General features: G+C 35.7%; 1 protein-coding gene across 1 annotated transcript; it reads left to right on the top strand.

The window, feature by feature from the left end:
* The first annotated feature begins 10,391 nt into the window (after positions 1-10,391).
* Positions 10,392-15,978, top strand: LOC132607051 (uncharacterized). The gene is made up of 5 exons (XM_060320843.1): positions 10,392-10,570; positions 14,339-14,691; positions 15,025-15,120; positions 15,432-15,491; positions 15,573-15,978. Exons 1-5 carry the CDS (start codon positions 10,429-10,431, stop codon positions 15,771-15,773), a joined length of 852 nt encoding a protein of 283 aa, XP_060176826.1. The 5' UTR covers positions 10,392-10,428; the 3' UTR covers positions 15,774-15,978.
* Positions 15,979-23,536: the final 7,558 nt, after the last annotated feature.

The raw sequence follows: 23,536 nt of genomic DNA, 5'->3' as shown, positions 1-23,536 counted from the left end.
CTTAACGGAAACGGTTAACCTTCAACTAGTTAGTATTGCCAATATGGGTCCTTTTCTTTCATTATGTCATCTTCTTAGCCAGCTCAATATTTGATTCTAAAGATTGCTCGCTTTGAGCCAACTTCCTATCGTGCAATTTTAGGTGTATCTTGTTCATTTTTAATACCTTTAATCACCATAATATTGCATTTTTTGACTGGTGCATTTCACGGGAGATTCAACAAGTTTGGAGGCCTAAAGCCAAACTATAATTAGAGGCCTTAAACTTTTGGAAAAAGATAATATCTAGTTTTATTTGAATTCTATATTTTTAGCATTTTGTGATGTAAAGTTGTAAAAAAAAGTTTTATAATCAATTTATAAAGAATGTACTCTTTCCGTTTCAATTTACGAGATATTTTGACTTGACACGAAACTTAAGAAGAAAAACAAAAAACTTGTAATTTTAAAAGCTTAAAAGGTAAAAGTTATTGTCAGTCTTATTACATGTGCGTAGGCTATAAAAGTTTCTCATTAAAGGTAAAATGCGTAAAACGAAAAGGTGTAAAGTTAAATTATTTTCAACTATAAAAATGTCATTCTTTTTAAAACGGACTAACAAGAAAATTGTGTCACATAAGTTAAAACAAATGGAGTACATTTTTACTTAAAATTCTTAATACAAATATTAATAATTTTACTGTGAGTAAAATTTGGGGCCCAAAAGGGTGAGGCCTAAGGCCATCTCCAACCCTTCATTCCAAATCTTTACTCCAAAATGGAGTAAACTAACTCCAACCATTACTCCATTTTTTACTCCAAAAAAGAATATTTCTTTTTATATTCTTCTCTCTCTTCTATATTATATTATTATCTTTTATTTAAATTTTATTTTCTTATTTCCATTAAACAAATCCTATTTTTTTTAACATATTCATCCCATATAATTCATATTTCTTTATTATATAACCATTTAAAATAAAATTATTTTATACCATAAATTTTTAAATAATATAATTTGTAAGCAAATATTATAGATTATACATATTAATGGATAATTCAAATAAAAGTGAAATCATTGAGATACGAGATAATTCAATACATATTACATTATGGTAAAATTTAGTTTAAATACTACTTAAATATTCAACTTCCACCTCTGGTATGCTCCCATAAATAATCTATTAATGCATTACGAAGTGCAAAATGAGCATCTTTGTCCTTAATTTTTTTTGTGTTGACCTAAAAATTGTTCAACTCGGTGATTTTCATCTACTACCATTTCTCCTGTTGGAGCTGGACCTTCCCAAGCATCTTGAATTGGTGCATTAAGATCACGCTCAAGATCCATATAATCCACTCTTCCTCTAAAATCACTTGAAAAAATGTCCTCTCGATCTGCAGGATACTCTAAAAATGAAGATGTTTTATTATGCCGAATTTATTTAGATATTTTTCAAGATCCAATAACGAGAGTCAATCAATCCAGAGATCATTTTTGGGGTCGAGTCGTAGATGGATACAATAATGCAAAGTTAGAGAGTTGGGAGATTCGCACCAAAAAAATCGTTGCAATGTCGAATTCAAACGATTGAGAAGGCCGTAAAAAAAATTAAATGGATGTGTACGTCAAGTAGAAAATTTGCGTCCTAGTGGTGCTTCAGATCAAGATATTGTGAGTATTTATTTTGTAGTTACTTATACTTTATTTGTATATATTTACTTACTGTTTTCCTTAATTTTTTTTTTAATATTGCAGACTACACAAGCAAACGATTTACGTATGTAAGATCCGAAGTTCAAAAAAGGTTTTAAATTTGATCATGTGTGGGCTATAATGAAGGATTTTGAGAAGTTTAACGTTGGCAATGCTGGAAGAAAAAAAGCAAAAAAACAAGGCTATACTAATATATCATCGGAGTCTGAGACTCCAACCCCGAATCCACCCTTTGTATCTTCTCCTAACTTATCATCATTTTCATTAAATTTAAATGAGGATGTTGCAGGTGATTCTACATCATCACAACGACCTAGTGGGGTGAAGAAAGCAAAAATTAAGAGAAAAATAGATGAAGATTATATGAAAATGGTCCACATTGAAAATAGTCGGATTGTTGAGGTGATGAAAGATTCAAATGAGACAAAAAAAGAAGCTTTAAAGGCAAAAAAAAGAAGCTTCGAGACTAAAAGAACTCAAAGAAGAAAATAAATTTTTACTCATCGATATGGATTCTGTTGTCGATCCGAATCGTCGTGAATATTTGCGACAAGAACAAAAATGGATAATGGATAAAAGGAGTCAACAATTTCCACAGCCACAACCACAACAATCCTCTGCCCCATTCACTCAATTCTTTAATGATTTTGGTGTATCTGAAATGACTTACCTCCTACTAAATTATTATATTATTTAATGTAGTTTCAACTTTTATGTATTTTTAATTTAATGTATTTCCAATTTTAATGTATTTTTATTTAATGTATTTTCAATTTTAGCAACATCTTATATTTTATATTTGCACCTTTTATTTTTGTGATGGTTATATATTTTTTTATACAATTATAACTTATAATAAAATTAACTTTCAATTTTACATAAAAATAATAGATACACGAAAATTAATTTATCAAAGTTATACGCCAAAATTAAGATGTAAAGTTAATATTATAAAGAAATTACATAAACATAATTAGGTATATAAAATATGATAAATTAAAAGGGTTAAATAATAATAAATAATAATAAAATAATAGGAAATAGTGATGGAGTGGATGAGTTGTGTCACTCCAAATTTGGAGTGACACTGTTCACCCTCTAAAATGGAGGCAAATTTGCAGCTGGGTTGGAGCAAAATTCCTCCATTTTTGACTCTAAAATGGAGTTTAGAGGTAAAAATGGAGGTGGGTTAGAGATGGCCCAAAGCAACTGCTTTAGTTGCTTCCCCCATCAGCCAGCTTGCTGCATTTGAAGGTCTACATAGAATGTGTTCAAATAAGCTCAAGCAACTTTTATTACGTGTACTTTTTGTAGCCTTATCATTTCTAATTTTACTTGTCTTATATGAGAGTCTGGAACCAAAATGATCCCAAGAAAAACCTTTTGAACCAAAATATCCCAATAAATAAAAGGTGACATAAATACCTTTAGCGCAATACTGTGCTAAAGCACTTAACCGTGACGGAGCCACAAGTGCTTTAGCGCAGTAAAATAGTAAAATACTGCGCTAAACCAAACTGTCTCTCTCCTATAGCGCAGTATTTTACTGCGTTATAGGAGTCACCATAAACACCCGATCGACTCCACCACTGGTCCCTCCAGTGGCGTTAAAAAATTTAAAAATCGCCATCGGAGGCGATTTAAGGTGGTCCCCACTTAAAAAAAAAACGTCGTTTTCTATTAATTTTCGTCAGAAAAGTTTAGATTCTTGGTATATTCAAGTCAAGGAGCAAGATTCTAAGCTCGAATTGTGGGAAAAAGCGGCGTACAACTCGATCAACACAACTCTACAAAAAATCTTCGATTAAGGTTTTCTACTATGAACTTTAGTTATTAATTTGTTATATACATTATATTGTACGCATGTTTAACATTTAATCGTCGTTAATTTCAAAAAAAAAAAATCAAATTTCATATTTTTTTTGGTTTGATCGGCTGGGCAGTGGCTTTTGCCACTTAACTGTTTTTTTTTTTTTTTTGGCAAATTAGTTAATTGTTAAATGTGTATGAATTGTTAATTTGTTAAATGTTTATGAATTATTAAGTTGTTATATGTTTATGAGTTGTTAATTTGTTAATTGTTTATGAATTGTTAATTATTTATGAATTGTTAATTGTTGATGAATTGTTAATTGTTAATTGTTAATTGTTAATGAATTATTATTTTGTTAATTGATTATTTGTTAAATATTGATTATGAATTAATTAGTTGTTAAATAATAGTTATGAATTGAAAGTAGTTGATTGGTAATGAATTATTATTTTGTTAACACTTTGTTTGGATGATTGTTATGTATTGTTTCATAATGTATCGTATTGTGTTGTACTATATAGGACTAAATCAGTCGTTACATAAAATAGGACCTTTCATCGTTACATAACGATGGATTTTACGATACGATACAATAAAATTAAAGTAACAATCAAAGCAAACATTGTATTTAAACTAACAACATAATATAATACTATAGGTAACAACCATCCAAACAAGTTGTAAATGATTATGAATTGTTAGTCTATATTATTTTAAAATCATGAATATATATGTTAAATAAAAAAATATTATCTAAAAAATAATAGTTAAAGTTCTTCTTTTCATAAATACATAAGTTAACGATAAAAATGTAAAGTTTGTAGGAAAATATGTGGTCGACGTATATACTCTTTTAGTCTAATTTTATCATAGTTGTGTTGGCTATTTGGTCAACTAAAAATATATCACATATTCAAAATAGAGTTCTAAACAAATATTATTACTGAATTTCGATTTCCAAACTAATTAACTTAAAAGTCTTTGCCATCACATAATTCAAAACTAATTAACTTAAAAGTTTTTGCCATCACATATGTGTCCTTACTATCACATATTAAATTTACTGCACATTTAATATGACGAAAGTCATGTTGAAAATAATTGTTTTTATTCCAATATTTGGTTGGAGAGTGAAAATAATTTTTGGAAAAGACTATCTAATAAATATTTATACATTCAAAATAAATATTGTATTCAAGATAATAAGTACATATTTTTTTTCCAAGTTTCTTATCAATAGAATATAAATAATATTATAAAAATCGACAAGAAATATTCGTGCAACGCACGTACATAGAGACTACATACCCCCAAAATATAGTAATCTCCAATTATGTTAATTATGCCATTGCTATTTTATTTATTTGTGAAATTATTTATCCCATGTTAATTATTCACAAGATATAATACAACATAATTCGCATATTCCCTACAAATTATTAATTAGTTAATATAATTTATCTTTCATTTCAAGAATAATGACTAATTTAGTTTGTACAGACCGAACTCTTTCATCGATCCGAATGTTCTTCCTGGGCCCGATGATCACTCGGGGCCCCATGATCACCCGGGGTCCGCTGTTCACCTGGGGCCCGCTGATAGATCAGTATTGTCTTTGCAAGGCAATCATAGGTCAGAGTTATTATGGGCTGGTACTATAGGGATATCGACTAGGCTCCATCCCCGGAGGCTGCAGAGAGCGTGGACTCTTTTACGCGAGCCCCCCCACACTCTCTCGTCTTAAAGATATTGTTTCAGGGCGACATCTATCGTTGTGTGTCCATTGGTCGGGTACAGCATGATTGGGCGCTCATTACGGCCATGGTTGAGCGGTAGAGGCCGGAGACACATACCTTCCATCTTCGCACTGGTGAGGCCACGATTACAAGGTCCATTTTGGATTGTAGGTAGATGGAGAGCCACTATACACTCGGTACGAGCCTCCTCCTGGTCGAACATGGGTGACAAAGTTGACTAGGCTCACCCACTTCGTGCCTGATGCCGCGGCCCAGATATCGGGACAGAGTCGGGTTCAGCTTAGTGCACTACATTTATTTGAAGGGTCTGGATCCGATTGTGGATGGCACCCAGCAGGACGATGTTGATCGTCATGCCCGTTTGTACTTACTTATTACATTCAGAGGCATCTTGTTCCCGAACTCATCGGATGCCTTTGTCAGTTTATGTTATTTGGTTTTCTTGGAGCATCTGGACTGCTTGGGAGACTACAGCTGGGGCGGTGCTGTTTTGGCGTATCTTTACAGATGTCTATGCCAAGCGTCTATTGGTGCTATCAGAGATGTGTGTGGATTTTTTGCTCTTCTCTAGGTAATATTTTAAGTGTGCGTTCCTTTAATGTAAACAAACCTCTTGAAACGAGTACTAAAAAATCGTATTTTATAATATCGCTTACAGTTATGGGCGTGGGAGAGGATGCTGCTTTTTCAGCCCGTACCTATGCATCACCTCGAGATTGACATGCCTTATGCGAGGAGGTGAACAACGGGCTTTGACCGGGATGTAGATACGCACCACAGTATTCTTCCATTCCGGGACCAGCTTGATCACATGACGGATGATGCGGTAAGACTATTTAACTTTACATTATTAATTTAATTAAACGTCTTTTCTACTTGGTGATCACTGATTTGTATTTATATGTTATGCAACTATTTATATGGACGCCGTACGCTGTTATATTAGATGGTTTGTCGGCCTTTTGTAGGGCAGGTCAGGGGGTTTGGAGGTTGCGGTGTCCATTGATACACCTGGACATCGTAAAGGACCACATGCCCGAGCGTGTCTTACGACAGTTTGGGCATACACAGAGTATACCCCCTGACGTCCGTCATGAGCTCCGACACTACCAGCGGGACGATCGGGCTGCCGTTGATTATGATTTTCTAGCATTCATGGTTGTCCAGCTCCACCGTTGGGAGAACAGGTTGGGTACTTTAGCGGTGGTCGGCCATTTAACTCCCATTGAGGATTACATGCGCTGGGATCATCAGATCACACACCGATTGATCGGCAACCTAGCTTTGCGTCCCGCTAGGGACGTAGGATACTCAGCACTCGCGGGGTAGTACGAGACATTGGTAAGTTTATCGTATTTAGATTTATTTAATTGCATTAATTGTTACGTTTTAAAAAATAACTTTTTTTTTACTGTTGAACACAAATGCAGCTAGTGGCCTTACAGCGATTACGCATGTTGGGGTTAGAGCATATGCCTTACCCTGGGCTTGCGGGGCTTGCGTCAGAGATGGTACGGATATTCGAGGATGGTATCCGGCAGGCAGGAGAGATTAGGCGCATGGAGGAGCCTGTTCCAGAGACTGAGTATCAGCCAGCGCCAGGAGGAGGATCGGGTGCTCCCAGAGGAGGAGGCCATGCTGCCGGAGGACGCCATACTGCCAGAGGACGCTGTGCGCGTAGAGGACGCCGTGATACTGCTAGAGGACTTGGTGGTGGAGGAAACCATCTGGTAGACGAGGCAGATGAGGTCGATCCCATTCTAGAGGACGTTCCCATTCTAGTCCATCCGTAGCCATTCCAGGCCGGTGGCAGCTCACCTGGGGTCTCGCCTACGTTTACGCCAGCGCTCCTACTTGCTGAGATACCTGGGTCTTCATCACAGCCGAGCCAGAATGCATACGTGGAGGAGCGTGATAACGTTGATTGGGCGGCGTTACGCTCTTCATTAGCTGATGAGCGGCCTGTGAGGAATTTAGAGGGAGCCAGGATTCTTTACTTCGATGAGTTTTTTTATCCCGGTTAGTATTTAAAATACTTTATTTTCATTTAAATTACTTATTTTAAATATATATATTACTCATTATTTAGTAATATTTTATATTTTGATTCGGCGCCAGCGGGTCCAGCAGAGCCACCCACTCTGGCGTTTTCTCATGGGCCTGTCGAGCCAACGGTGTCTTCCCATGTGACTGTCGAGCCACAGGTAACCTTTTTATTAAAATTAGTTTTATTCAATATAAGGTCAATATTTAAAATACATATTCGATTATTTAAAGTACTTATTTTAAATATGTATGTTACTTATTATTTCGTTTTTTTTTTTTTTTTCATATTTTAGGATTTGACGCCAGTGAGTCCACATGAGCGACCCATTCAGGAGCCTTCTCATCAGCTTGCCGAGGCAGAGGTGTCTTCTCATGAGACTACCGAGGCGCAGGTAAGATTTTTACTTAAAATCAATTTTATTCAATATAAGGTAAATATTTATTTAATTTTTATAACGTTTATTTGGACTTCGAACATCATCTCGTCCAGGAGACTACCTCATATTCTGCACCAGACCCATCTCAAGAGCCTACTCAGGCACCCGTTGATACACAGGTTTGATTATTCAACAAACGTTAATGTATTCAATATAAATAAGAAATTGTACTAATTATTATATACTTTTCAAGTTCATCCTTCGGCGCCTGCGGTGGCGACTCCCGACGAGGAAGAGGTCGAGTTTCCAGACCCAAGTCAGCATGAGGTTCTGCCCATGCTAGTGGGACCAGATCCCAAGAAGAAGCATATTCTAGTCAAGGGCGCACGAGCCAGGGGAAGAGGAGATGATCATGACTTAGAGCGCTCGGTTATTAAGAGAAAAAAGGGCGATGAAGACGATGGCGAGGGCGGTGGGCATGGTATGAGCCTTAGGCCTAAGGATAGTCTCAGGCATACCACATGTGGGACCCATCCACGATAGTGTATATACATTAGTGTTGTACAGTTTATCGTAAATATTATATATTTTTTGCATATCTATTTATATTTATAAATATTATCTTAGTCTTTATTATTGTTTATAGTTTCACATCCTAAATTGATAATAAAAAAAAAGGTGACACATTCGAAATAAAGTTAAGCATTAATTTAAAAATAACACGAAACCCTAAAAGATAAATAACGTAAAGCTAATGACTACAAGTCTTCAAACAAAAAAGGACTTCAAGCACTTTTCAACCACTAAAACGACAATTCAAACTTTTGCGTATCCTTGAAGTATTGAGCCCACCTTATTAATCGTACAAATATAAGTAGGGTTCTATATAAAATATTGAAGTTCCAGAGTCTCAAAGCACGATTAATATACGGCTAAACTACGTAAAAAAAGTGTGAAAATGTAATAAGTAGTTGTTTTGGGAAAATGGTGGACTCCTATAGCGCAGAGAATTTGGTTTAACGCAGTATTTTACTGCGCTAAAGCACTTAACGGTTCCGTTACAGTTAAGTGCTTTAGCGCAGTAAAATATTGCGCTAAAGATACTTCTGTCAAAAGGTACTTTGTTGGGATATTTTGATTCAAAAGGTATTTTTTTAGTTCATTTTGGTTCCGGACTCCTTATATGATCATACATCCATTTCGATATTCATCTTGTGGCTATGTTGGACTTTAGCCTCAATATGCAATCCCTTATAAGTTGTAACATTGGAAGTCTCACAACAATTCTGAACAACATTTTTCACTTAGTGAGGTAATCCCTCCGTTCCATAATAAGCGGTGTTTCAGGCTTTTCATTTTGTTTCAAAATAAGTGGTGTTTTAGGATTTGAAGAAGAAATTGATCTTGTTTTTCCAACCTTACCCTTATTTATAATAAAAAATCATTAAGTAGCTTTTTTTCTTTCTAGGCATTAATTAGGGGTATGTTAGTAAAAACACTCATAATTTTCTCGTGCTTAAGTTAAAAACATCACTTATAATGGAACAGAGGGAGTATCTTCTTTTTGCTTAGCTAGTATTCTTCCACTTCTACCATCTTATTTCAATTTTATGTGCTACTTCCTCTATCGTGCCATTTGACTATAATATTGAGCTATGAATAGACTGCATTTGGGCACCAGTCTTGTCCATTCTCATTTCAGCTCTGACTTTAGTGCAAAAATTAAAGTGCATATATTTTACTTCCACTTATGTTAAAACTATTACTCTCCAAAGAGCTTCTCAATCATTGTAGCTTTTGCCTTTTGGTTGAATTCCTTGTTAATTTTGTTAATATTGCAAAAGGGTGGGCATATATAATGGTGGCCAAACTGAAATAACCGATCGAACCGAGAAAGTTAATTTATTCAGTCAATTTACGTTTTATATTTTTTTATACATAAGGCAATGTTTCATAGAAAATCGCAAGGCAATGTTTCATAGAAATTATCTTGTCGGGCAAAGTTAAACAAAAACTATTCCTTGTCCGGCATAGTTCTGTAGATATTAAGTTTTCCGGCATAACTTCGTTTCTACAGAACTATGCCAAACAAGCATAGTTTCTAAGTAACTTTGCTTGATAAGGCATAGTTTCTGTGAAACCTTGCCTTGCAAAATTAGGTCATGGATCCAATTTTTTTTTGTGTTTTTGATATCAGGGCCACTTTGCTATTTTAAAGACCATCCCAAGGATGGGACATTCGCGCGAATTGCCATTGGTCAGATATGTAACTTTTTTTTGCGCGGATTGCCCTTCTTTTGGGGTGGTCTTTAAATTTTGCCCCTCATATTTGTGGTCTTTAAATTATGCCCCTCATATTGCTGGTCTTTAATTTTTGCCCCGGCATACTCATGCCTTATGGGCAGACGTGGCATAAGTATGCCGGGTCCGGCATAACTTTGGTAATTCCTTCACAAGTGTATGCCAGTGGGGGCATAGCGAAATTTAAACTCTGCCTTGCGATTTCTTTTTTAAAATTTTAACTGTGTGAGGGTTCGAACTTGAAACCCATGAATTTTAATTAAAAGGCAAAATTTAAAGATTTTAAATATGAGGGGCAAAATTTAAAGAAGGGCAATTGGCGATATGTAACTAGCTCAATTACTTACCCCAGCCCAAAGCCCATTTTGAAACCCCTTTAGTTTATAGTGTTTAGAGTTGAGTTAACACAGTACACACACTATTTGTTCCAATTTCCAAATGCTAAATCAAGTCGGCAAATCCCGTTTTTCATCTCCGGCAAAGATGAAGCTTGTCCGAGGTGTCTTAAATGCTTACCTATCTCGTTCTTCTTCTTCTTCTCCTCAAGTTTTCAGAACCTTTTCTGCACTTCCAAATTTTGGTACGTACTAGGACTATTTATTTTTCAGTTCTCTATCAAATTCCATAGTCAATTTGCTATTTTTATAACTGAAAATCTGCAAGTTTTAGTTTTTTTTTTTTTTTATGCAAAAAGATAAAAACTTTGAATTGATGTTCAAAGTGAAGTATCTGCTTGGTAGTTTACAAATTTATAGGACACTGCATTTTTGCTGATTGAATATAATGTCACCTCCTTTTCCCAATAGCTGTTAATTTGAAGAGGGGAAATAGGCATGAAATATTCATTATTTTCCAATTCATCCAGTAGTATAAAATAAGTTGCCTTAGCTTGAGGAGGATCCAAGAATCATAATGATACCAATCTTAAATGTTTGAAGTAACAAGATAACAAGAAATCAACAAACAAGGAGGGGGAATAGACTTCTAGTTAGAACCAATCAAGAAGAAGATATTGAACTTGTAAATGGAATCCATATAATGATAAATTCAAGCAAGGTTCAAAGAGAGATAACCCTAACACTTATACAAGGAGTACAATCGTTTTATCATCCAAAAACTGGCTAACTAAGGAATAAACCCTAGATTATACTCCCTCCTTTTCAATTTATGTGAACCCATTTGACCGGGCACAGAGTTTAAGAAAGAAGGGAAGACTTTTAAACTTGTGGTGTTAAAGGAGCCCCACATAGATTTTGTGTGGCTATAAATCATTGCATAAAGGTAAATTGTTTCCAAATATAGAAAGAGGTCATTCTTTTTGGCACGGACTAATAAGGAAATAGGTTCACATAAATTGAAACGGAGGGAGTACTATTTATTGGAGTGGCTGTTAGACCTGTTGCAGAAATGGCCATATGAGCCTTAATTGGCAATTGTAAAACTGGCAACTTGATGAATGTGCCTTGAAAAAGAGTCCACGGTTGTTTCAAAGCGTGGACATAGATTTGATGTCTTTCACGAAAAGGTTCCTCTCCATGCGAATCTGAAGCACATGAAGTGTTCACAGATAGTTTGAAATGTGGCCACGTATATATTTATGTCATTGTGCTCACCGTTGTGAATTGTGGTCATGAATGGAATGAGTCCCGCTATGCAAGCTTGTCCACTGTTGTTGCAAGGCATGGTCACGGATGGAATTCCTCCAGCTTTGAAAGCGTGTCCACTGTTGAGGATCATGGCCACGGATAGGAGAATGCCAAGAAATCTGCTTCCAATTTGATCTTCTTGGCCTTTTTCGACTTGATCCTTAGTTTCCATGTTCCTTAGTGGCATTCCAAGGTCTTGATGTCAATTTGTAGGAGTTCTACATTGTGAGTGCTCCCATATACCCCTACTGATGTGTATTTTCTACCATTGAACAGAATATAGAAAATTGCTAATCCCACCCACGTCGTAAACGGATGCCATACCTGATCCATTTCAAATCGAACCGGAGATCTTTGAGCCTTGTTATGGACTAAAATCCTAAACAAAAGCGACCCCAATCCCTCCCCAGACCATAAAAGGGGTAGATCACACAATTTAATGTAGAATATTAGACTATCTAAACGGAAAATAGTAGATTGAGGTTTTCCTTGCTTGTGAACCTATGATTTCTCTAACATGTAATGTATAACATTTGACCTGAGTAAATGGAAGATTTCAACTAAGAGCAATATATCCAAGCTTCAGGAGAAAATACCTTTGATGATGCATATTAGCAGATGCTCTTGAGGGATATCCTCTAAACTGTTTCTGATTAAAAAAATAATTAAAATAATCTGATAAATAAGCTAAAGTTTTGGCCATTAAAGTATCTAGACCCATAATATGATGTTTAACAAATTGATGTAGCATGATATTAAAATTCTCCTGTCTTACTCTTCTTCCTGTCTTGGTTTATCCTTAAACTTTTTGAAGGCTACTTGTTGGAATCAGACCTACTCCCTCTTCTGTACAACCATTACATTCTTGCCAATAATTCCGAGCGCGATCTTTCCAAAAAAGTGTGTACAATACTATTGTGTTTCCGAGCAAGAATTCTCCTTGTTGCTTTTGGCATAAAAAGAATGAGCTGAGTGTGAGAATAACTTTTAAATTCTAGGAGAATGGGCGTTTAGGTGCGAGATCTGTAAAAGCACTTTCTTGGTGCTTCAGTGAATACAGAAATACCAATTCCAGAAACAAAAAAGTGTTGAGGAGGCCAAATACTAAAGCTATGACTTTTAAAGTGGAAGATCCTCCTTGTCTGATTTCCTTGGATGAAAAGTGTTTGAATAAGATGTGAATCATCTCATAAATGTAAGTCCAAGAAAAGTGGGAAGAAAAGTAAAACTCAGAGAACAAAAGACAAATAAGGGTCACTTACGAGACTTTCCTTAGGCTATCATCTCAGTCTCAGGTAGGTTTATTATTTTAGAAAGGTTACAATATATTAATCATCAGCACAAGGGCTTGTGCTGGAGCCATATTTACAGTCCAAAACAGCAAAAAGGTGTACTTGTTCATCTTACAAGAACTCTATAATCTCTAATAAAGATTGGATCTACTAAAAAGCTCTCTGTACACTAAAAATGAAATAAAAATATACAATTCATATTGATTTTCGGTGTTGAATTGCCACTTCCTATAAAGCATTCAAAGCATCTTGCACTTCTTTCCCTCCATATGGATATTCAAGCTCCCCAATGTTTGTTCCAGCACTTCAGCAGCTCACTTGTAGACTTAGTATGGACCATTTGAGACCAATCATTTTGAGAAATAATTTCCAAAGCTTATCAGTGACGGCAGTGCAAAAAAGGTGATTCATAGTCTCTTTGTCAGCATAACATAAGTAACATCCAGGACTTAAAGTTTTAAAAATATTTAACAATCTTCTAAAGTTAACTGCCAACCTTGTTATCCCCAATGATGTCAAAGACAAAAAGCTTTAAAAAGCGTTCCAAGTCTATTGGGGCCTTATGCACAAAGCACAGTTGAAATGTGGGCTTCAGTAAAAAAAGGCACAATGAAGAAAAAAGGTAAAAATATGTGCTATCCAATAAAAAAGTAGCATATTTATTCATAATGTTTTCCTTAACGGTTAATATAGCTCTTTGCCAGTTATATTTATATTCTAGTACCGCTTGCTTCAACTAGAACTCATGCGCAAGGAGGCGCACGACTTACTGTCTTGCCTACACTGAAGCGCAACTTAAGCTACGTGAAACACCCTCCCTACAACAACAACAACAACCCAGTGAAATCCCACAACGTGGGGTCTGGGGAGGGTAGAGTGTACGCAGACCTTACTCCTACCAAGGTAGGACGGCCGTTTCCGAAAGACCCTCCCTGAGTTTTTTTTTTTTTTTTTGAACTTCAGGAATTTGACACATCTTAAATTAGCCTTTGACAATGCTATTTTCAGGCAGTAGATGTCTCATTTTGGTTATTTATTATACATCTTCCAAGATCACTCAGGAAAAAATGTTGAGGAGTTAATTTCTCAAAAAAATAAAATTGTTTAGGAGTTATAAACAGCTGAACACGTTGAAGACGCAATGACAATGGGCATCCTGTGAGTGACAATGGAAAGACTTCTAACATGGTCCTACACTGATCCTTTGTAAATTGTCTGCCTTTCATATTGGACAATCCTAATTGATATCGCTAATGTTATCTTCCAGACGCTCTAGCTTTAATCTGATTCTTCTGTAGTGTGGAATTATGTGCTTCTTCATCATTGGTCATCACCATCTTTTTCATGTATACCCATTTTCTCTTTATCTACACCCTGGTAATGGACACAACTTTCCTTGTCTCTACACAGACCCTGATGATAAGCAAAGCACCAACTCATTTGAGTCTGCTGAAGACTTTCAAAGACGAATTTTTGGTGATAATACGGGAAACAGGCCAAGTCCAAACTCCTTTTTCAGAAAGCTCGATAGGGCTGAAAAGTCTTATGATAGATCTGGTCCGGGCTCCACGTTCAGTTCTGGAAATAGATCTAGTATCCTTGATGGTCTGGATGAGAGTTTTGATACATTATCAGATGGGATGGATGGTAAGCTGAAGGAAGCTGCCAGATATTTTGAGTTTGATCCTGATGAAGTAGATAAAGATGACTATGCTTACAGAGCCGATATGACCTTTTGGCCCGGGAGCACTTATGAACTCAAGGTATGAGTAATGAGGTAGCATTTCTTGCATGCTTTTAGCATCTTGAGTGTCATTTCCATAGGAGGATATGTCTCACTATGGTTTTTGGATATCTTGCACCCGTTGGCGTTTCAACAGCTTCCATCAAACGTTCAAATGTTTGGGCTGTGCTAGAATTGTATGCTCTAAGTGCTTATTTCCTTGTACACCTTGTATTGATGCTTCATTCTCTGTGGCGAGAGCAAAGTTATGGATGACATTAATTTATCGCTATAACTCAACCTCTCCTCTTTTTCACTGGATTCTCTATGGTGCTGTCATTTCCACCTCTAAGCTTTTCATTATTATCTACAGGATCTTGATCTTAAAAAACCAGGAGTTCGCAAGCCCAAAAAATGGGATGAATTTGAGACTACGACAGAGGAAGTTTTGCGCAAAGCTGATTTCAGGGTTGGTATTCTTGGTTCTGCATCACTTTGACCATGTATGGCTTTAAAATGTATCCGTATATGCACCCCAGTGTCTATCTGTGGAAACACCCTCGAGCATGTATATTGCTTATTTTATATTTTTGGCCTCAAATTTCTCTGCTGGTTAGTTTATTGTTACTAAATAGCACGTTCCAAGTACTGAGATGTTGGTTACAATAATAAAAGTGGTGTCTTCCTCCCAATTATTGCCTTGTAATTATGGCCCATTGTGAACCTTCTGACTCTTAACTGAGTTATCTGATTTATACGCTTGACAATTTTGCAATACAGAATGTGAGGTTCCTAGCTAACTTCATCACGGAGGCTGGAATCCTCATCAAGAGGAGCAAGGTTCGTAATCAAATCTATCGACTAATTTTGATGACCGAATACGTGAAATGTTTCTTATTCTTTCTTTTTGCTCATATATAGACTGGAATTAGTGCCAAGGCTCAAAGAAAGATTGCCCGGGAGATAAAAACTGCCAGAGCTTTTGGTCTGATGCCTTTCACAACTATGGGAACAAAGCAGTTTGTATTTGGCAGAACAATGGAGGACCTTGACGCAGATTATGAATATGAGATGTACGACCCCACTTTTGTCGATACAGAAGCTGGTCGGGAACCTCTTTAAGCCTGAAAAGATACTACTAGTTACTATTAGTTTAATTAACTACGGTTTTGTCCTTGAGAACGTGTATTTCAGTTATGGCTGTGAAAAGATTCTCTCTATTAGCTGAGATTTTTTTTTCCTTCAAGTTACGTACTGCTTCAAAGGACTGCCCTACATAATACACGTTGGTTTCATTGTATGTCAATGATTTAGCTGTTGGAGCTCTCCTTTGGTCGTTGTCCTTTGGTTCATTTTTGTATTCCTATTAGCTCCAAAGTGTATCTCCAATAAGTTGCATAAATAAATAAATAATGAATAGCAAATCATTTAATTTAGCAATCACATGTTGTAGCCGCAGGAGTTGTCTCTGGAAATGGAAGATTTTTGTTTATAGATCTGCTCATGCACTATGGTAATGTTATGTAATTCCATGTATTAGATGAATGAATATTGATGTGCCAAAAACATTTTCTCCTGAACATGGAGTTGTATCTGGCAGCAGGGTGCATTGGCATTGATAGCCTGGTTAAGACTATGATTTACCATGTGGTTTTTTGCACATTGTGTAGCGTGAAGGGTTATCAATCGAGTAGAGGGGATCAGAGTCTTCCTTTCATCGAATATTTCTGGAGTGTTTGAAACTATTGTTTAAATCTATTTTCTTTTTTCTTTTGAGGATGTGCAAAATCAATTTTGGGTTTACTTCTGTTTTCTGAAAACTTTTTAACTTTGGAACTCTTTTCTTTAAGGGGAAAAATATATAAAAATGTGGCTTTACCTTCAAAGTTGAGGCAATATAGAGTTGGCTGATACATTTACTTTGTTCAGATTGGTCGGTTTCTTTTAGCTTGACATGATTGAAAAGAGAGTGCCAAATCTTTTAGACTAAGAGATTCAAAACTAGGGGGTGACTTTTTTTTTTTTTAAATATATATCTGCTGTGATTTGGTTGAGTAATATGCTACTAATATATTAGTAATGTGGAAGTGAAGTGTTCATAGTTTGGTTTGGGTTGTTTTTTTATTAAAACCGAAATATAATCGGTTTTTCAATTATTACAATCAAATCAAATCAAATAAGATACATGTTTATTGGTTTGATTCGATTTTATGATTTTAAAGAAAATCTAAACATACAATAAGAAGAAAAAAAAATTCATTCTTTGCCGACTTATAATCCTCCACTATTCTTGACATTGAGGAATATCCTGAAAGGCATTTCCGGAATCGCCATGATTCCATTCCTTTCGTTCTATTTGAAGAAAGAAAGGATCCCAAAGAATCGATCTTCCTTTTCGTTGTTGAATCTCTCTTTGATTAATCAATTCGATATTCCGAATCCCCATTACTAATGGAATCTGGTGACTTTTAACATTTATTGTTGCTGCATTCTGCAAGTGTCTAACCAGTCATAACCTAACCACTTTTTGGTTTCAAACCAAAAAAAAAAAAAAAAAAAATGTTGGCGCCATCCTTACTTTGTTAGATCATCTGTTGAACCGCATCAGTGCCGTTGATTCAAACCGTTGAAACGGATCCACACCATTCACATGATTTTCTTCAGCTTCCCCAAACGAATCGTCGTGGTTTTTGAGATCAACAATTGCTTCATCATCTGTTCTTCTCTTACATTCATCATGATCTCCTACAGGCCACACAAACTCCGCGAATTCGCTCTTTACTTTCATCTTTCTAGTTTGTTTCTTCATTTTCGCGCGAATTGTAGAGAGGAGAGATAGATCCAAGTAATCTTCTAATCTCTCATTATTCGTCACTTTAACAGCTCTTGATTTTCTCCTTTTTTGTAACGGAGATGTATCTAACTTCGACTTCGATTGCGAAGAGTGATCATGCTGTAATTCGGACCTGTGGTAAATATAATATCCATGAGCACTTTGCAGTTGCATTAAACTCCCTCTGTCCCAATTTACCTGACACAATTTGGAGGATTTCGAGAATCGAACTGTTTTATTTTCCTCGTGAATCTGGCCATGGAATTTTTAAATTTTTTAAAATAAACTTTACATATTTGGAAACATCACAGTAATTGACAATTCAAAAAAGTTACTGAAAACTTGTTTGAATCTCGAAATCCTAAAGGTAAGGTGACACATAAATTGAGATAAGTCTGGTGAATTGAAGAGAGTAATAGATTACAGATTTGGTGCGATAACAGAGGACGAACGAGTAAGTTTTCTCCATTTCTGTAACGGAGATGTATCTAAGTTCGATTTCGATACTGAAGAGTTGTGATGCTGTAATTCGTACCTGTGAATAACAAAAACATCTACATTTAAGCAATTTGCAAATGCATTATGCATAATAACAAGCTGAATTGAAGAGAGAAAAGGATGAATTACAGATGAGGACGAGTAAGGCGTTTGTGAATATCTTCAATTGTTGCCAGAGGACTCCAAGCTTCCATTTCATCTTTATCCATCCTACTCTTGCTTATGCTAAAACAATATTGTTTGCACAGAATTTTAATTTCCTGCCAGAAGATTTAAATAGTTAAATTCCATTTGGCATTTTATGAACCGAGTTTCAACAAAATATTCAAGTGTTCCTTTTATTCCAATTTACATAACATTCTTCGGGATAAGTTTAAAGTTAATCGCGAAAGCACCGCTCAAAGGTGCTCATTGAGCTTGTCTTTAGTGGCTAAATTCATCTCAAAGCTGAAGTAATGAAAAAATCAAGTTATTACAAAATAACGAAATTTTATTACATATAAGGTAGGGCTTTAGTTTTCACTAGAAGCTCAGCTTAAAATTGATCCACCGGTTACCCTCGTAAGGGACACCTAAGCGTCGGAGAATTGAAAATTATTTTATCTTTTCTAAATCAACATTCTCTCTTGTTTACTACGCTAATATTTGCTTATGAAACTTTTTTTGTCTGATTCTGGTTTCTTTTCGATTACTTTACAAAGGAAATAAAGAGACAAAACCTACAAACCAAAAGCCAAAAAGGAAAATCCCTTTATTAGGCCTTGGATGAGACCGAAGGAAAGGTGACCCTCTAATGAAAAAACAGGCTAAAAAAGGAGGAAGTAATTGTGTACATAAGGATATGGGTTTTCGGTTTTATCACCTTTTTATAATAACAATTAACTTTAAACTTCTCATTTTATTCCTAATGAGATGATCTATAGCTACATTAACTAGTGCTGTTTGGGCGTATATTAAAAATTAAAATTGCGATTGCTTTGAAAAAGTATTCAATACTTGTCTTATTGTTTTTGTTGCATCATGTTATCGAAAAATAGTTTAATATTTTCTAAAGACTTCTAACATGCTATATCATACACTGTACTTGAAAGTTAAAATACAACAATTTTCTTATTATAGACTTTCTTTTTATTTTCAAATGTATGTATAGCATAAAAGCTCTTGGTGTTGTCATTTTAGAGGAAGTTATTTAGAATATCATGTTTCTATAGCCAAATTTATATGTGCACACTTCAGATGAGGCTTATACCCTATTAAACGATCTAATATCATCTAATGCGTGTTTATTAAATTTCTCATGAATAACCCATAAAGAAAATATATCACGTGAACTTCACACGCCATGGATTGATTAAACAATAAATGATGAGTTAAAAGTTCATATTTATTCTAACGGCTTTGTCCTAAGCTTATATAAGATTCGGAGTAAGCTATTATATGCACAAAATACATCAATCTTTAAAAAAAAGTTGAAAAGTTCACCTCCCTTTACAATTTGTTTAGTGTTATAGAGTCACACAGGTAAATTGTATTATATTCTACCTGCAATGTTTTTCAAATAATGTTAACTATAAAAATTGTAATGTTTTATGGCTCCGCTCTAATATCGGCTTTTAATAGGTAAATTTATGTAAGAATATCAAGAAATTCATATTCGAAAATTATGATATAAAAAGTACATCAAATAAAAAATCAGACTTTATTTAAACTTTTAAGGGTTTTTAAGGGCCTGTTTTAAAAGCCACCTGGTAATTGGAATTGGCGTAGTTACTAGGGTAGTAATTACACAGCCTATAACGATCTGTTTGTTTGTCATAACGTAATTACAGTGTAATTACAAACGTGGTGTTTGGTTGCACAAGTGTAATTACACATTTAGTTTAATTTTAAAATAAAATTTAATTATATAAAATTTAAAATTAATATTTAAAATATATTTGCTTTTATAAATGATACTCCTTAAATTAGTTATTTAATAACACATTGTTTCTTGAAAATATATGTAACACTCCGTAAATCTGAGTTAGGTGTGAATGTATTAAATGAGAAGTAATATGACATTTTAGGTATATGTCTTATCAATATGAGTTTGGATGGAAATAGTTGATTTAAGATCAATACCAAATAGTGAAGTTCGTAAGAGTTCTCAAGCTAGTCTAAATATCAATAGGTCTGCCTTCTAAGCCAGTTTCGTGAAAATAGGTTGATAATTTGGGAAAACTTCCTCAATGAAAGTTGTAGATCTTTGAAATACCTTTCTAACGGTAGGTCGCTCAGCTCCAATGGAGCTCTGTACTAGGATTTATGCCCATTTTACTGAACATCATCTGTGCAGTGCAAAAATAAGGCGTGCGCAGCACCTTGGGCTGCGCCCCAGGCCAAATTTTCAGGAAATTCAAAATTTTGATGCCGTCGAAATAGATACACTGGGTGCACAGGCCATTTTATGCCTGAAGCTATTTTTCCCGAATTTTATAAAGGCCTAACTTCGTTATATTCATTCCCACTTCATTTTGGCCTACTTCTTGAGAGGAAACAACCCTAAAACATCCCCAAAACATATAAGGTTTGTTCTTGATCAATTCCCATCATTTCAACATCAAACTAACATCAAATTAACACTAGTTCATCTTCCAAAAACCCTAGATTCTTGAAACCCAAGAAAGAGAAGAAGAAAGGGACGTTTAGAGACATTAATATTCCTTCAATAAGGTATGATCCTTGACTTTTCTGATGTTATTGAAAGGTTTAGACTAGCGTAGGTTATCCTATGGGATTAGAATCCATGATTGATTCATGAAGTGTTCAACCACACGTTCTAGTCATAAAAACCTTAGCTTTCGTTAGTAAGAAGGGTTTATGGGTAGAAATAGGTTAAAGTTCTAATCTCTCCTATCTAAAACTATTGTAGAATAATTTTTGGATTGTGGGAAGTACGCTTGAGCGGGAATTAAGGTATGTCTCTTTTTGAAAACCTTGTTTTATATGTAGATCTCCTTTTAAAAGTTCTTTATTGAATAAAAAGGTGAACTTTTCAGGCTTTTGAACTCTATTTCATGCTTTGATTATGGTTGATGTGCGTGAGGGGAAAAACCCACTTTAAACCTTGATTGTATTATTCTCTATATACGCATATGAAATCATAATCATTTTCTTCCATAAGAGATGATCAATAATGATGGTTAATTGTTAGTACTGATGTTTTATAATGAACTATGACAATGGAATTTTGTTTAAAGAAGTGGAAACGTTTTCAAGATTATCTATGAAATTATGTATCTTTGTAATGGCATAATGAACCTTAATGCTAATTGTTGATGTGACTACCTTGAGGTGAATTGTGATTCGGCTACTATGCTATGAACTATGTTGTTTTGTTTGGCCTAGTTACTTGGGAGGAAGGGTAGTCACTATGGATCCTAGTGTGCTAATTGCCTAGCCATTTGGGAGGAAGAGTGGCAACTGCGGGTTCGCTACCCGGGTGCTGTTTATGCCTAGCTATTCGGGAGGAAGGATAGCCATCGAGAACCTAAGATTCTGATGTGGTACTTCTAAGCTGTTTAGGGAACCTCAAAGGTCATCTTTTCATTGTGACTGATTCTTGGGCCTGTATTGGCATGTGTGATATCTTTCTCTCTCTGTGAAGTGTATTTGATGATACTTTGGTGAATTGAGAGGACATAACTGAAAGTTGTAAACTTGATAAAAAGGGATTCACATTCGTTTTACTATGCATATTGAACCAAGATTGAATAACTGTTTTTACATTGATTTCACATGGTTTTCATAATTGTTTCTTTAAGTATTATTGTACCTTACTTTAGTATCACTTATTGTCCCCGAGACACTCACTGAGTACGAAGTACTCAGGCATACCATTATTGCTTTTGATGGTATGTTAGGTAACAAAGAAGAGCAAGTTCGCGACTCTCAGAATGTTTAGGAGAACTTGTTGTTGCTGAAGATACTTGGTGAACCCACACACTTATTCGTGGACACCCTATTTATTCATTCTCTTTATTTATATTAGTTTTTTTTAGGCTGCATCCCGATGATTAGACGGTCGCTCTTTATTCTTAGAAGCCTCATAGTTTATATTAATTCTATGGGTAGTTGAAGAGTTGTTGTGTAACTTTTTGGAAACTTGGTTAGTTTTGATTAAGTTATATAACATTAAAGACTTCTACTGATTTTAGTTTTGATATCTTGATTAGAACGTACTTATCTATAAACTGTTAGTAATTGAGTAGTGAACCTTGCGGGTTCTAGTGTTGGATATTGATTGTTTAGGTTCTTCCGATGTTGTTCATGACGTCGGATGCCGGTCACGTCTAGGGTGGGTTTTGGGGAGTGACAAGCTTGGTATCAGAGCCTAGGTTTAAATACGTCTTAGGATTATTGTCTGTGTCTATAGAGCTGTGTCTAGTGCAGTTTTCCTTATGCAGCCCGATCACCTGCCTGGCTGAAAGACTATCAGGACATTTATAGGTGTTTCTGATTCTTTTTTATTCTAGATTGTGCTATAGAGCTTGAATCCTTTTAGGATCATTCTAATGCGTTTGTTACCTCGTGCCTTGCAGAAATGGCCCTAACTCAATCTGGAACTGGTAACCAAAGGCACCCTACAGGAACTGCTAATCGAAATCTTCCCGGTGCAAATGCTGGTAATGGTAATAATGCTGGAAATCAAGCACCACCTCCAGCACCGGCTACTTCCACCGTTCCTGCTGCAGGTGTGCCTGAGATTGGATCAATGCAAACAGCGATTCAGATGCCGGCTACCTTAGTTGCAGCCCAACATCAGCGGGGAGGTGTGGAACCTCATGGCGGAGGAAGGCTTAAACAGTTCTTGGACTTAAAGTCACCAGAGTTCTTTAGGTTACGAGACGTGGATGACCCCTAGCATTTTCTAGATGAGACGTTCAAAGCATTGAGGGCAATACATGCCCATGGTTCTGAAGTTGTAAGATTTGCCTCGTATCAGCTGAAAGATGTTGCTCATGCATGGTTTGAGATATGGGAATCCGAAAGAGGTAATAGTGCTTTATCTCCTACTTGGGCTGAATTCGAAGAGGCATTTATGGAGAGATTTCTATCTGATGAGGAGAGTTTGTTATGGCTACTATGTTTGAAGAACTTGAGCAAGGTACCAAATCGATCAGCAAGTACAGTTTGGAGTTTACTCATTGAAGTATGCTCTATATATGATCCTTACTGAGAAGTGCAAGTTGACTCGTTTTGTACGTGGGTTAGTGCCGCACATTAAGTTTGCTTGTGCTGCTGCTGCTATGTCTCCTACTTGTACTTTTTCATCCTTGGTTGGGTTTGCTGAGCAACAGGAAAACTGGAAAAATGAGGAGAAAGTGAAGGGGGATCAGAATAAGAAGGCCCGATCTGCGGGTGGTTTTAGCGAATATTATAGTGGGGGACAAAAGAGGGGATATTCTGTGCGTGCTCGGTCTAACGCAAGTGTGCCTTTTGGTAGGTAGGGTCAAAGGAACAACAACCAGGGCAGATTTTCACAAGGTAGTAGCCGTTCAGCTATGTGAGAGGA

Source organism: Lycium barbarum, chromosome 8 (genome assembly GCF_019175385.1).
Source record: "Lycium barbarum isolate Lr01 chromosome 8, ASM1917538v2, whole genome shotgun sequence".
In the NCBI taxonomy this organism is placed as follows: Eukaryota; Viridiplantae; Streptophyta; class Magnoliopsida; order Solanales; family Solanaceae; genus Lycium; species Lycium barbarum.
Note: the sequence above shows the minus strand (reverse complement) of the source record. Positions and strands in the feature narration are given on the sequence as shown.

Bases quoted from the DNA above. Each gene is read 5' to 3' on its own strand.
- LOC132607051 (XM_060320843.1), top strand. From the start codon at position 10,429: ATGCTAAATCAAGTCGGCAAATCCCGTTTTTCATCTCCGGCAAAGATG. The intron at 10,571-14,338 runs GTACGTACTAGG...GTCTCTACACAG, and splicing joins TTCTGCACTTCCAAATTTTG to ACCCTGATGATAAGCAAAGC. The intron at 15,492-15,572 runs GTTCGTAATCAA...GCTCATATATAG, and splicing joins TCCTCATCAAGAGGAGCAAG to ACTGGAATTAGTGCCAAGGC.